The 16,339-nt window shown below is 39.7% G+C and overlaps 1 protein-coding gene across 1 annotated transcript; it reads right to left on the reverse strand.

The window, feature by feature from the left end:
- Window positions 1–1,609: 1,609 nt before the first annotated feature.
- Window positions 1,610–15,896, reverse strand: LOC124289342. Its single transcript, XM_046725957.1, has 7 exons — window positions 15,781–15,896; window positions 12,435–12,532; window positions 10,549–10,718; window positions 9,246–9,327; window positions 5,445–5,543; window positions 3,694–3,781; window positions 1,610–3,121 (listed from the first exon to the last, which is right to left on the reverse strand). The coding sequence occupies exons 2-7, from the start codon at window positions 12,483–12,485 to the stop codon at window positions 3,078–3,080; spliced, it is 534 nt and encodes a 177-aa protein (XP_046581913.1). The 5' UTR covers window positions 12,486–12,532; window positions 15,781–15,896; the 3' UTR covers window positions 1,610–3,077.
- Between the last annotated feature and the right edge of the window lie 443 nt (window positions 15,897–16,339).

Genomic DNA, 16,339 nt, shown 5'->3' on the forward strand with positions numbered 1-16,339 from the left:
AATGTTGATTTAATCCTGTTTGCTGTACATGTGCTTATTATTTTGTAAAGGGAATTTAGTAATGAAATAGGTCACCAGTTTTTTACGAATTTTTTGTCTCTATTTGGTTTAGGTAAACAAGTAATAATTCCCCTGTTCATTGTAATAGTTAATTCATTATTTGTAAAGGTTTCTTTTATAAATCTGTAAACCCATGGGCCTAAATTTCTCCAAAAGAACTTAAGGAATTCAATGGGGTAGCCATCAATTCCTGGGCTTTGATCATTCTTCATAAATGATAACTGTACGGCGGACTTTTGAACTGTAGGTGAGGTGAGGTTAAATTGGGTTTAACGTCGTGCTTGAGAATATTTAGCTCATATGACGGCGTGCATGCGTGTGCATGTGTATGTGTGGCTGCTTGTACTAGCCCAGACTGAAGCTGGTTTTATAGTGCTAGCCCACTGAGATACCATGCCGCAGTGAAGCATGAATACCCCACTCAGACACATTATACTGACTCCGAGCCGACCAGTCCTTGTTGTACCCATTAATGCCGAACGCCAGGCAGGGACCAACAAGTACCATGTTTTAACGTCTTTTGGTATGACGCGGTCGGGGATCGAACCCGCGACCTTCCGCTCTCGGGCGGACGCTCTAACCACTACACATCGGAGGCGGTTTTTTTAACTGTAGATGACAAAGAAGCAAATAAGAAAGTAGGTAATCAAATCAATAAAGGTATGACACAAAGACTCAAAACTTGGATTGTAAAACACAGCACACAACAAATTTACACACTTACTACAAACTATGTTAGTATGAACCTTCACCTGTAATCTAAGCACTCCCTGGTTTCCAAATTGACTTGAATCATTATTTTATTAACAGGCTCCCATCGCATACTATGAGTAATGCTGTGTGGCGCTGGGCTGGAAATACTTCCATTTATAATGCCGAGTACTACCAGTAGGCCAGTACATGCTGACCCTTTCCGTGAACACCTGGTGTCATCACAGATTTTCGGTTTCAAAGCTTTTTGCCCATTTCACCAAATCTATTTCTGAGGATAGTCAAAATGGGCACTAGTGTTATATTACAAACAGCAACTGAACTACTAGGTAGCAGTATGTATCCCCAAGAGAACATAGAGATTATTCTGGGTTATATCTTCTTTTTATTCTTGAGTACTCAAGAATAAAACCTTAGCGCTAAGATCACTTTGTTGTGGAATGGGGTCCTGTAATCTAAGCACTCCTTGTTTCCTAATTGACTTTGACACGTGAAGATCCGGGTTAAAACTGATCTTCTGTAACCCATGCTTGTCGTAAGAGGCGACTAACAGGATTGGGTGGTCAGGCTCGCTGACTTGGTTTACACATGACATCGTATCCTAATTCAGATGATCAGTACAATAGATGATGAGATCATCACTCCAGCATGCACGCTGCCAGCAGTATCTGCATCACCAGAAGCATCATCATCTGACTCTATCTCTTCTATTTCTTAGTTATATCACAGATCTATGACAAATATATCAAGGCTGCACAAAGTCTGTCTGTCTGCCCTTCCCAACCCTGCTCTGCTCTGCTCTGCCCTGCCCTGTGTTTCTGTCTGTCTGTCTGTGTGTGCATGTATGTCTTCTTGTATTTTCTTGTCGATAGAGCATCTGTCCAAAGAGCAAAAGGTCAGTGCTTCCATCCCCATAGCTGTCATGCTTATTATCAGTTAAAAGATGGTAATTTTTTCCCTGCCTGGCATTTAGCATTGGGGGACTAAAACAAGGACTGGTCTATCTGATGTCAGTATACTGTGTCTGAATGTGGTATCTAGATGGGCCGGCACCAAAAACACCATTAGCCTGGGCTGGTACAAGCCCCCAGACACAAAGGTTCACTGCAATAATCTTAAATGCAATGTTAATCCTCATTTTACTTCTCCTTATGATGAAAAAAGTAGAAGTTTATCTCCAGTCTAAATACAGTAAGCACTTGTAAATACAGTAAAAAACATTTATAACAAACAAGGTTATAACAAACTGATGGTTATAACAAACTAAACTTCTTGGTCCCTTTGAATTTGTTCTAACAGTAGTTTACTGTAGCTGACACCGAAGACTATTGGAACAAATATGGTATTCAAAAGCCCTTAATCAGTTTATCCTAATATTGCTTATAAGGGACACAGTATATTGTGGCACATCTAACCTCACCATTGATTATAGGAAAAAAGTCCTTGGTAAAAAAGTCCTTTTGTAGTAACAACTGATTTAGTTATTGACATCAAAGATAACAAAAAAGAAATAAAGAAATCACATATAAAGACAGATTAAATCTTCAAATTGATATTTGATCCTTTAAATGACATCTAAAAAGACATGATGTGTTTATGTCATGTTCAATGTAATGGTAAATGGATTTGCACCCCGATACTAATGTGAACATGCGACTTCATAAATATGAGTAGGCCTAGACTATCTCATGTCATCATGTAATGCATTGTGTAACTTATAATGTTAAATGTAATCATTTCGGATGATTTTTTTATCAACATTTCAATACGTCATTATGTCATAAACCTTTACATTTGTCGAATGTGTGACAATGAAAAAATAAGAAATAAAAAAGCATTGTTTTTCTATACATTTCTTGTTAAAAAATGAAAATGGGACTTTTCCAGAGGACTTTTACCTAAGCAAATTTAGGACTTTTTTACCAGTACCTTTTTACCAAGGACATTTTAACCTTTTACCGAACACCTCACCATCACCCTTACCCCTAAGCAAATGTTCCTTACGTACAAACAGTAACAAAACATGAACAAAGCAATCGTTTTTAACACTGACAAATAGGCAATAGGCCTTTTAAAACATCAACTGAAAAATATTCCTTATATATATAAAATGGACATATGGAAAAACCGTAGTATTGCCTTAAATAGTTAACTTTTTGGAAAAATCAAGTCTTATAAACATGAACACAGACTCTATTATTGCAATCATGATTTAACTTTGATTCATTTCTTAAACTTTGAATGAGTAAATCCATAAAAAAATGAGCAGTGTGTTATGCCTCAGTTGACAATCAACTGATCTTGTATCACAAGGCTTGAAATCCTGAAAGGGCAGAAAACGCCTCACCACCTGAAACACAGATAGTTTAGTTGGTGAATAGTGCTTCATGCCTTTCTACAATATCACAGCTATATCATAGTGCAGGTAAATATAAATCAAGTTATGACCAGACAAGGAACAAGAATAAATATGTTTGCTTACATTTAATAAAAATGTCCATTACAGGAACTAGATTCTGGCAAACCCCAAGACATTTTATTCAAATCATTAACACTTCACTGTTTATCTCCAGGAGTTACCACTAGAATGGAATTGGATCGCAATGCTTTTATAAACCATTCTGGTGACATGAGATATCTAGTGCTGGTTTTTACTCACAACACGTAAATCGATAACAAGGGCCCAGTAATCAATCAATCATCAATTTTAACTGTAAATCCCACAATATAACTCGTGGGCTATAATGGGGACACAATCATAACCTTGTGCAAAACGAAACAAGCACTGATTAATAGTGGTGAATAATTTATTATATATATACTGATTCCTATCAGCCATAAGAAGAGACATGCCCTTGGGTCACTTTATGTCAACAGTATGATTTACACAAAGCATTGTAAAATAATCCCACAAGTACTCACTGAGTTGGTCATCGGACACACTGAACCTGCTGTCCGAGGTGATGACCGTTGCCTCTGCAGCCCAAGACGGTGCCATCCAAGTCTGCCACTGGTGGGCAAAGAGTGACATCATTAGTGAGTAAAGAATCTAACTATCTGGCTGGTTGCCGAGTTCTAAATGTTGTAAACGTCTTCTGGCTAGTCCTACCTGATATCATGACATCATGTTTCCCACCATAACACTGTTCATGCTTCGAGCTACCACAAAGTATGAATGCAGTTACAACATGAATAAAACTGTTGGCAAGCATTGGCTGCTGAAGATATTCAATAGTGACACATTATAATAACACCTGATACTATGATGCTATTTCACCAGAAATGGGCTTCGCACATTGTACCCATGTGGGGAATTGAACCCAGGTCTTCTGCGTGACAAGCGAACGCTTTAACCACTTGGCTACCCAACCGCCCCATGTAGGCCTTTTGTGAAACTGACAAACATATGCATGGTGCTGACAAACCTGGAAAACATAATGTTTGGTATGGATTTTCAATTGCGAAAATCAAATCTGTATCCCCCACTGTACAAACAGGTTCACCTGTAATTAAGGGTGGTTCCATTCAATTGTACAGGAAACATCCAGGTTAGCCCAATATTTGTAGTCATATCAATAACATGTATATTCCAAGTGTCAACTGCCAAGGAGGTTGAGTCTGGGCCCAGCTAGGTTTTACTGTTGGAGAGCATTCCCACTATCAGATCATATGAGAGTGGTTCTCTATGTGCTGGGCAATAAAACATCTATTCTATACTTAGTATATGCGTAACAGCCACAAATTTTCCAAGTCCGATGATGATTTTTGAGCCTAGGACTTTCTGATTGGACACCTTGTCCACATTGATACTAAAGAGGTTAACCCTCTCAGGCAGTAGGGCTGGGACGGGTACTCGGTTACTCGAATCCGGGTCGGGTACAGATGGAATCGAGTCCTATTTATTGGAATCGAGTACCCGGAAAGGGAGAGAACTCTGTAATGACAAGGGCAGATAATAACTTGTCTCTTTCATAATTGACGCAACACTCATTTACATCATTGGTATTGTCCGATTAATGAAGGTTATTATTAACGACTGTAATATATCTGCGCATGAGCAGTGAGTAGTGAAAGTTACAGTAACAGCGGGAACGGAAAGTTCTGTGTTTTAACGATGAATGTAAGTAATGGTGTTACTCTCTATATTGGTTAAGCAGATGTAAATTAAATAGTCTAAGATCTGTTTTAATGTCTTATTGCCATCCTTTCGAGTTTTCTATAATAATCTCTGTCAACTCGCGATTGAATATTCAGACAGTTGACAGAAGCGCTGTATTCCTTACATTTCCGGGTACTCGATTCCGATTCGGGTAAGTACATGCGGGTACTCGATTCCATTATTTCCGACCCGTCCCAGCCCTATCGGGTAGCTCATTGTGGGATGACTTCAGGCCCGGTAGACTAACGCTTAGTCTCTGAATGCATGTAAGTTTGATAGAAACAAATAATTCCATTTACCCGTATATTGAAAATGAGCCCCAATGACAGTGAGATTCAGAGCCTGAGGAAATCTAGACTTGCTTCATGTAGACCTATGTAGGGTTAACATTGCAAAAAGGGCTGGGCAGTAGGGACAGCAACGTGGTTCAGGGACAGTGAAACAGACTACAGCTTCTACTACATATGTACGTCACATATCTGTACTATATACAAGTATAGTAAACACTACCTACTTTACTGTTTCTGCTGGGGAGCAAGCATGGAACTGGGAGGTTGATTCTAACTATTGACTTGTTGCTCAAGGTAATGATGATCTCAAGGCCATACTTGCACTGAAAGAAGACAAAACACACACTAAACTGTGGAGGAATGTCACACTTCAAACCCCTGACAATCTGAACAGTTCGACAAGACTATCCTTGCAACAATGTAGAACAATCAAATTTCATATAATCTTGATTACCTGTATGTGGCTAGAGTCACCTGGCCACCCCTGACCTCCCATACAGGTTCATGTTTATATCTAGGTGATGTTGTGTACAGGCATATTGTATGCGTGTCAACGAGCCATGTTAATACGTGTGAGTACTGGCATATTGTATGTGCTGACGAGCCATGATAATACGTGTGAGTACTGGCATATTGTATGTGCTGACGAGCCATGATAATACGTGTGAGTATTGGCATATTGTATGTGCTGACGAGCCATGATAATACGTGAGTACTGGCATATTTGTGTGTGCTGACGAGCCATGATAATACGTGTGAGTACTGGCATATTGTATGTGCTGACGAGCCATGATAATACGTGTGAGTACTGGCATATTGTATGTGCTGACGAGCCATGATAATACGCGTGTGAGTACTGGCATATTGTATGTGCTGACGAGCCATGATAATACGTGTGAGTACTGGCATATTGTGTGTGTGCTGACGAGCCATGATAATACGTGTGAGTATTGGCATATTGTATGTGCTGACGAGCCATGATAATACGTGTGAGTACTGGCATATTGTATGTGCTGACGAGCCATGATAATACGTGCACTGGCATATTGTATGTGCTGACGAGCCATGATAATACGTGTGAGTACTGGCATATTGTATGTGCTGACGAGAGCCATGATAATACGTGTGAGTACTGGCATATTGTATGTGCTGACAAGCCATGATAATACGTGTGTGAGTACTGGCATATTGTATGTGCTGACGAGCCATGATAATATTGATGTGTGAGATAATTGGCATATTGTATGTGTGCTGACGAGCCATGATAATACGATGTGAGTATTGGCATATTGTATGTGCTGACGAGCCATGATAATACGATGTGAGTATTGGCATATTGTATGTGCTGACGAGCCATGATAATACGTGTGAGTATTGGCATATTGTATGTGCTGACGAGCCATGATAATACGTGTGAGTACTGGCATATTGTATGTGCTGACGAGCCATGATAATACGTGTGAGTATTGGCATATTGTATGTGCTGACGAGCCATGATAATACGTGTGAGTATTGGCATATTGTATGTGCTGACGAGCCATGATAATACGTGTGAGTACTGGCATATTGTATGCTGACGAGCGAGCCATGATAATACGTGTGAGTACTTGGCATATTGTATGTGCTGACGAGCCATGATAATACGTGTGAGTATTGGCATATTGTATGTGCTGACGAGCCATGATAATACGTGTGAGTATTGGCATATTGTATGTGCTGACGAGCCATGATAATACGTGTGAGTATTGGCATATTGTATGTGCTGACGAGCCATGATAATACGATGTGAGTATTGGCATATTGTATGTGCTGACGAGCCATGATAATACGTGTGAGTACTGGCATATTGTATGTGCTGACGAGCCATGATAATACGTGTGAGTACTGGCATATTGTATGTGCTGACGAGCCATGATAATACGTGTGAGTACTGGCATATTGTATGTGCTGACGAGCCATGATAATACGTGTGAGTATTGGCATATTGTATGTGCTGACGAGAGCCATGATAATACGTGTGAGTACTGGCATATTGTATGTGCTGACGAGCCATGATAATACGTGTGAGTACTGGCATATTGTGTGTGCTGACGAGCCATGATAATACGTGTGAGTACTGGCATATTGTATGTGCTGACGAGCCATGATAATACGTGTGAGTATTGGCATATTGTATGTGCTGACGAGCCATGATAATACGTGTGAGTACTGGCATATTGTATGTGCTGACGAGCCATGATAATACGTGTGAGTACTGGCATATTGTATGTGCTGACGAGCCATGATAATACGTGTGAGTACTGGCATATTGTATGTGCTGACGAGCCATGATAATACGTGTGTGAGTACTGGCATATTGTATGTGCCAACGAGCCATGATAATACGTGTGAGTACTGGCATATTGTATGTGCTGACGAGCCATGATAATACGTGTGAGTAATGGCATATTGTATGTGCTGACGAGCCATGATAATACGTGTGAGTACTGGCATATTGTATGTGCTGACGAGCCATGATAATACGTGTGAGTATTGGCATATTGTATGTGCTGACGAGCCATGATAATACGTGTGAGTATTGGCATATTGTATGTGCTGACGAGCCATGATAATACGTGTGAGTATTGGCATATTGTATGTGCTGACGAGCCATGATAATACGTGTGAATGAGCCATGATAATACGATGAGAGATAATGATGCATATTGGCATATTGTGCTGACGAGCCATGATAATAATGTGTGGAGTACTGGCATATTGGCTGATATTGTGTGATGTATTGTATGTGTGCTGACGAGCCATGATAATACGTGAGTATTGGCATATTGTATGTGCTGACGAGCCATGATAATACGTGTGAGTATTGGCATATTGTATGTGCTGACGAGCCATGATAATACGTGTGAGTATTGGCATATTGTATGTGCTGACGAGCCATGATAATACGTGTGAGTATTGGCATATTGTATGTGCTGACGAGCCATGATAATACGTGTGAGTACTGGCATATTGTATGTGCTGACGAGCCATGATAATACGTGTGAGTACTGGCATATTGTATGTGCTGACGAGCCATGATAATACGTGTGAGTATTGGCATATTGTATGTGCTGACGAGCCATGATAATACGTGTGAGTATTGGCATATTGTATGTGCTGACGAGCCATGATAATACGTGTGAGTATTGGCATATTGTATGTGCTGACGAGCCATGATAATACGTGTGAGTATTGGCATATTGTATGCTGGTACTGGCATATTGTATGTGCTGACGAGCCATGATAATGAGCCATGATAATACGTATGAGTATTGGCATATTGTATGTGCTGACGAGCCATGATAATACGTGTGACAATTGGCATATTGTGTGCTGACGAGCCATGATAATACGTGTGAGTATTGGCATATTGTATGTGCTGACGAGCCATGATAATACGTATGAGTATTGGCATATTGTGTGTGCTGACGAGCCATGATAATACGTGTGACAATTGGTATATTGTGTGTGCTGGCGAGACATGATAATACGTGTGAGTACTGGCATATTGTATGTGCTGACGAGCCATGATAATACATGTGAGTATTGGCATATTGTGAATGCTGACGAGATAATATGTGATCCTGTTTGTATATCACACGAACGACAGTGTCATAAGTTGTATATATTGCAATGATGATTATGATATGTTGATTGAGTTTGTATGATGTAGAGTTTATGTTGATGGCAATGATGATGATGATGGAGTTTAGTGGAAATAAACAGGAGTGCACCGCACATGACATACCATATAACTGTTGTGTTGTTTGTAGTACTGAGGGAGTGTAGGAGAAATAAGATCAAGTACATACATTTGACCATCCAGGTGAGTACGCCTGACCACCTATATATGTACAAATGACCATCAAGTTGATATACCTGACAATTCATGAAAGTGCACCTGACCAACCAGGTCAAGTACATGTGACCACCCATATCACTACATCTGACAACCAGCTACACAAGACTGGCCTCTCCACACCTACCTCTATGTGCTGCCCCTTGATGGAAGGAGGAAGATCTTGCCCATCTTTAGATATGAGTGGTATCAAGATATTATCCAGGACTCTGAAAGAGTAAACAGACTTTGAAGGTTTTGCTAAGACCCATGTCATGGAGGTCTTATGTCAGTGAAATATTTTTTCCAGGAAGGCACACAATGACTTTGATGTGATTAGCCATACTTCTACAGTGTAATGATAAGAGATCCCAGAAATATTATTTGAATCCTGTACACTATCGGGAATCAAACCTGGAGCTTTCAGAGCAATGATTATCTAATTGACCTCATAATATAGTATAACTTATAGTGGTTTCAGCATTTACTCCAGGGTTAGGGGCCATTCATAATTTATGGTGTGTGTGTCTCTCTCTCTCTCTCTCTCTCTCTCTCTCTCTCTCTCTCTCTCTCTCTCTCTCTCTCTCTCTCTCTCTCTCTCTCTCTCTCTCTCTCTCTCTCTCTCTCTCTCTCTGAGTGTGTGTGAGAGAGAGAGAGAGATAATTTAAGGGGGGTTACCCACTTTGTTCTGGGCAGGTAGGGGGGTCAGCAATTTTGTACACATGTACTAGGGGGGTCAGCAATTTTGTACATTAAAATATTAAAAAATTATGCTTAAAAATTATGGGAAGGGGGTCATTGATTTTGTACATGATGTGCAAAGGGGGGGGGGGGTCACTTACTTTGTACATAAAATTTAGGGGGGTCATTCACATTGTACATGCCTCTGCATAAAAATCATCTCTCTCTCTCTCGCGCATGCGCACACACACTCACACACGCACACACACACACCGTTGCCATAAATTATGAACGGTCCCTTAGTAGTGTAGCCACTTTAACCACTAGGCTACCCCACCGCCCGATGCAGGTGTGAAACCGAACTATTGTGAAACTGACAAACATATGTATTGTGCTGACAAACCTGGAAAAAATAATGTTTGGTGTGGATTTTCATTTGCTAAGATCAAACTATTTGAATCAAGTTGGAGAAGGAAAAATAGACTGAAGTTAAGAAATTTTAGAATGAAGTTTTAAGAAGCTGTCATTTGACTGGCTCTAGAGACCATGAGGTTATCATTTGGAAAGTGAGTTTAGCGGGCTCATTTTCAGTCACAATCAGGAGGGGTTAAGATCATTATGCAGGGGAGAATACCATATCAGATTCAAACATATGATTGTAATGAGATTGTGAGCTATTTTGATCTGCAGGCAGACAGTCTACCTCACTTGCCACTACATACAGTAATACACACATTCAATATCAGAAACTGTCTTCATCCAAACATCACCTCGTGAGAACTGATGCATCCATTCCAGAAGAACTTCCTCCTGTTTCCCTGACAACCATAGGCCCACCTTCTGGTTGAATGTACGTCTTCTGCTGCATACGTCTGATGCTGGGAGACAGTTTCTCCAGTGGAACATCTTTCTTACAGATGAAGAGGAGATCCCTCAGCAGCTGTGGATGCATATAACCATCACTAGCAGAATATACCCATAATCACCATCACTAGCAGAATATACCCATAATCACCATCACCAGCAGAATATATAATAATAAATAATCAAATCTGGACCAGACAAACCAGTGATCAACAGCATGAGCTTCAATTTACCCAATTGGGATACAATGACATGTGTCAACCAAGTCAGCGAGCCTGACCACCCGAACCCACAAGTCGCCTCTTACGACAAGCATGGGTTGCTGAAGGCCAATTCTAACCTGGATCTTCACGGGTTTGTACCCATGTGGGGAATCGGTCCTGTATATTAACGCAATAAGAGGGCTTAATAGATTGTACCCATGTGGTTGGTTTCTTGTTTAAAGTCACACTCAGCAATATTCCAGCTATATGGCGGCGGTCTATAAATAATCAAGTCTGGACCAAACAATCCAGTGATCCAGCGAGCCTGACCACCTGATCCCGTTAGTTGCCTCTTATGACAAGCATGGGTTACTGAAGGTATATTATTTATACTTTCATTGGTCAGTCTGCCATAGCTATGAAGTGAAAGGAAAGAAGCAAGTAATCTGTCATTAATAAGACTGCAAACTGACACTGAGTTAACCGACATTAATTATGGGTGTTTACAGAATTAATTGATTAACAAACCATTGTGAACAGCACACTCCGGCACAGTGATGACTTAACATCACTGCCACAGGCTAATTTTGCATATCACGTGACCGGACTTTTCTCTTGTTTGTAATCAAACGCGCATATTCATAATAAGAAGAGACTGGACTCACGAAAGCTTTTCGGCGCTCTCTTCATAATGTTTTACTTTGTTACATATATATTCTTCCACAACTGCGACAGTTAGGTCTATGACAGAACATATTTAGATATCAAACTGGCTGCATCGTTTGCTCTCCGTCGGCTTCGATGACAGCACGTGGAGCCGTAAACCTATGTAAACAAAGGATCACTACGCAAATTGAAATAGTGTTACACGTTTTTGGATATTTTCTCAGTGAAACTAAACCATTCTATTAAAGATGTTTAGTTAGATGTGTAGACAGGTCAAAAATAAAAGAGTAAAAGAAATCTGTACATTGAATTGAATGGACATTGCAAGATGTGACGAATCGTCACATTTTTCTGGCCTGTGGCAGAGGTACTATGCTGGCTTGCCGCATGGAACTCTGGGTAGGAGAATGTGTGAACAGAAGTAACAGAGATGTTTATTTAACGGAGTGTTATTTTAGTCATCTACGTCTGGATTACAAAGCATCGTTCTCATAGCAAGTTGACTGTCAGTACTGTTATGTTAGTCTGTAATCCCTAACTGAGATAGACCGGATTATATAGGATGCTTTAATGATAAATGAACAACAATTTTGCCTGGACTCAGAGAGTAGATTACCCATGAAGGTCCGGGTTAGAATATTGATCTTCAGTAACCCACGCTTGTCGTAAGAAGTGAATAACGAGAACGGGTGGTCAGGCTCGCTGACTTGGTTGACACATGTCATCGGTTCCCAATTGCAAGGATCAATGCTCATGCTGTTGATCACTGGATTGTCTGGTCCAGACTCGATTATTTACAGACCACCGCCATATAGCTGGAATATTGCTGAGTTCGGCGTAAAACTAAACTCACTCAGAGAGTAGTCCACATTATAGAGAAAACCTGATTACGCAGAGTCTTGATTTGACAGATTCTACTGTACCTTGATCTTGAATGAGCTGATCGTTGTGGACGTTTCATTGGTGATGATCATCCGTAGCTTTCAACTTGTCACCTGACACTGGGTTTGCGTCCACTAATCTGCAACCAGAGGGCGATTAGGTTAAACTGGCGATCAGGTGCTCGACTTTGTTGTTGACATGTCAAAAGGATGTGGGTAAGGTTAGCTGTGTGTCAGCTGAAAGGTGGTTTAAACATAATTATATTCAAGAAAATGAATTGGGATTGGTGAACAAGCATTACTGCTTATGTTAACACCGCTCCCATGCAACATAAAATACAAAATGAAATGGAGGATGTCATCGATATTGACTACTGCATAAATATAATACTTATATATATATAAAAATATATACAGATTACATGAAATACAGCTATTCTTTAAGTAGTCATAAGTTAGAGAGTTAACAAGCCTAACAAGCCACTGCAGAAATCTAAATCAATCATGAGACGGTTGTTGAGTTAATTTAATTATTTTCCTGAGAAAATTTGAAGCGTTGTGTCTTGATGACATAGTCATGGATGGCTTCAACTATTTTCTGGTTTACACAAGGAGTAAATTCCTTGTTTCCGTTCAAAATGGTATCCAGGTTATAATCGGTAGTGTAAAAATACATATTAAGTCTTATCTGAGTATAGATACCGCAAGTGAGAAAATCGTGTAGGGCGTTTTCACTCTGATATCCACAAGAGCAACATGGACTGTCTATTAAATGTCTGTTATACTTATTGGCATTTAGGTCGCTACATTCGAGCATGAGGCAGCAGTGAACGATTTGACAAAAACGAGGGCCATAATTAGGTCAGTATAAATCTTGAAAGGTTGAAAGGTCAGCTTAATATGTGATAAAACCCAAAGTGTGTCGGTCATAAACACACCTTTTGTTAAAAACCAAAGACATTGGTTTGTTCTCACAAAACAAAATATCAGTTTTGTTTGAGTGGCATTCTAGAAGTTGGTGGTATAGAGATGACAAAACTTTATGGATGATCAACTTCTTTATTTTCACAATAGCGACGTTTCGGTATAGATTCTTTATTTTCACAATAGTGACGTTTCGGTATAGATTCTTTATTTTCACAATAGTGACGTTTCGGTATAGATTCTTTATTTTCACAATAGCGACGTTTCGGTATAGATTCTTTATTTTCACAATAGATTCTTACGTTTCACAATAGGACGTTTGTATAGATTCTTTATTTTCACATACCATTTTTTATTTTCAAGCAACGTTTCGGACGTTATGGGGGAATGATGGGGTACACCAGTTTATACACAAGAATCTTGTGACAAGATACATGTACATACAATAATGAGATAACAATAACAAAGGTAACAAATAACAGAACATCAGTTCATTACAGTGATCCTTTAACAAGTGTAGAAGTGAGCACAGCTCACATACCCCCGCTTCCCACTTTGGGACATGGAAATGACGACTGATATTGATATATATAATGTGACAAGGATCAGCAGCTCATAAGACTTTCTCCTTGACTCTACTAAACTTTATATACATGTTAGATAATTGTTTTGCCATGTACTGATTACAGTAATAATTTATGGAAACATTACTTTTTTGTGTTTTCCGTGGAAACCTGACATACAATTGAACTTGTTGCACACAATGAAGTGGACGTAGATGAAGATTGTTATTTTTTAGCACATGGCATATCTGTGGGTCATGATTAACTTGTGTATTAAGTTTGGTGAACCTAGTATGTATAGTTTCGATGATATGCTGTGGCCCGGTAACCATCAAACACATTTTGCATCCAAGTCATGTTTCCATGGAAACAGCAACAAAACAAATTCTGAAAAACTTTAAAATAGCAAAAGGCATATCAATGGGTTATGATTAACATGTGTGTGAAGTTTGGTGAACCTAGCATGTACCTAAACTTTAAGAGATATGCTCCGGACAAAAACCACCAAACACATTTGGCACTAAGTCGTGTTTCCATGGAAACAGCAAAAAAACAAAATTCTGAAAAAACTTTAAAATAGCAAAAGACACATCAATGGGTAATGATTAACGTGTGTGTGAAGTTTGGTGAACCTAGCATGTAAACTTTAAGAGATATGCTCCAGACAAAACCACCAAACACATTTGGCACTAAGTCGTGTTTCCATGGAAACAGCAAAAAACAAAATTCTGAAAAAACTTTAAAATAGCAAAAGGCACATCAATGGGTAATGATTAACATGTGTGTGAAGTTTGGTGAACCTAGCATGTAAATTTTAAGAGATATGCTCCGGACAAAACCATCAAACACATTTGGCACCAAGTCGTGTTTCCATGGAAACAGCAATAAAAGAAAATTCTGAAGAAAAAATAAAATAGCAAAAGGCACATCAATGGGTTATGATTAACATGTGTGTGAAGTTTGGTGAACCTAGCATGTAAACTTTAAGAGATATGCTCCGGACAAAGTTTCGGGACGGACGGACGGACAGAATGAACGCTATATACCCCGTTACTTCGTAGCAGGGGTATAATTAGTCTAAGAATTTCACCCACAGTGCAATTCAAAACTTGCGAAGAAACTAGGAAGAGAATAAAGGAACATTTGTGTTTTCATGTGTTCCCTTTTTTGTTTTCCTCAGTATATCTTATCCTTACTTACTGCATACCAGAGGTGAAAATAATTTTGAGCTTTCAAAGACTGAGGTTGTATCTGTACCCGATGAGTACTTCAGTTGTCATGACTTGTCATCTTTATGATGTTTACCATTAACATTGATTAAGATGAAAACCCATGAGCACAGGGATAATAATGATGGCCTCTCAGGGAATTAACAAACCCCAAAACAGGAATCAGACATCCGTCAGGCATGTAGGACTGCACACAGAACTGCACCACTTTAGATGAGCAGGTCTACCACTACAGAAGTATCCTCCCTTCGGCCAATAAGCCGTGAACATCCGGGTTAGAATTGGTCTTCAGAAACCCATGCTTGTTGTAACAGGCGACTAAGGGGAACGGGTGGTCAGGCTCTCTGACTTGGTTGACACATGTCATCGTATCCACTTCGCATAGATCGATGCTCATGCTGTTGATCAATGGATTGTCTGGTCCAGACTCTGTTATTTACATACTGCCACCATATAGCTGGAATAATGCTGAGTGCGGTGTTAACCAACCAACCAACTTTCGGCCAAGCTCTTACTGTTCCTACAGCCCTAGAAGAAGCAAATCCAGATATTCCAATCCAAGTTGTTTGTAGCAATCCAAATAATGTAATTTTAGATTAAGTGTTACTTTACCCAATTCCCCTTTATTCCACAACAACAAATACCAGTGTTGATCTAAACTTGCTGACTCACCTCACAAGAAAGTGGATGGACTTGCGAAATGGGAATTTACTGACGACATGGTCCATTTCTATTGTCTGGTTTGCTTCTTGTCCCTTCAGTTTCATCACGACAATGCCCTGTGATGCCTGCAAGTGTCAAGGTCAAAGAGTACTTTGATTGTATTACTGCATGTCAGATTCAAAGCACAAAAGTGATGTAGATCTTAGATGTTCACCCCTTTAAATAACAACATGAAAATGGGCATGGTGCTGCCAAACCTGGACCCATTAACAGGGCAAATTTGGGATTTGAACTTATGTTTTGGGCATGCAACTAAGGGAAGCAACTCTGCACAGTGAATTGTGGTGCCCTGCACAACTATGCATCAGTTATACTGTAACTATGGAGACAGCAATTGAACAATTGGCTGATGTACCAATTCCTGAAGAAGATTTGTTCAAATACAAATTTAAGTCAACATGAAGAATGAAAAATGAGCATGTCAAATATAAAACCAAACTTAAATGCAGCCACGCCCCATCTTAACACCACTTACAATAAGGTCTGAATTAACACCACTTACAGTAAG

The sequence above is a fragment of the Haliotis rubra genome, unplaced genomic scaffold (genome assembly GCF_003918875.1).
Source record: "Haliotis rubra isolate DU_JTF1 unplaced genomic scaffold, ASM391887v1 Scf44, whole genome shotgun sequence".
In the NCBI taxonomy this organism is placed as follows: domain Eukaryota; kingdom Metazoa; phylum Mollusca; class Gastropoda; order Lepetellida; family Haliotidae; genus Haliotis; species Haliotis rubra.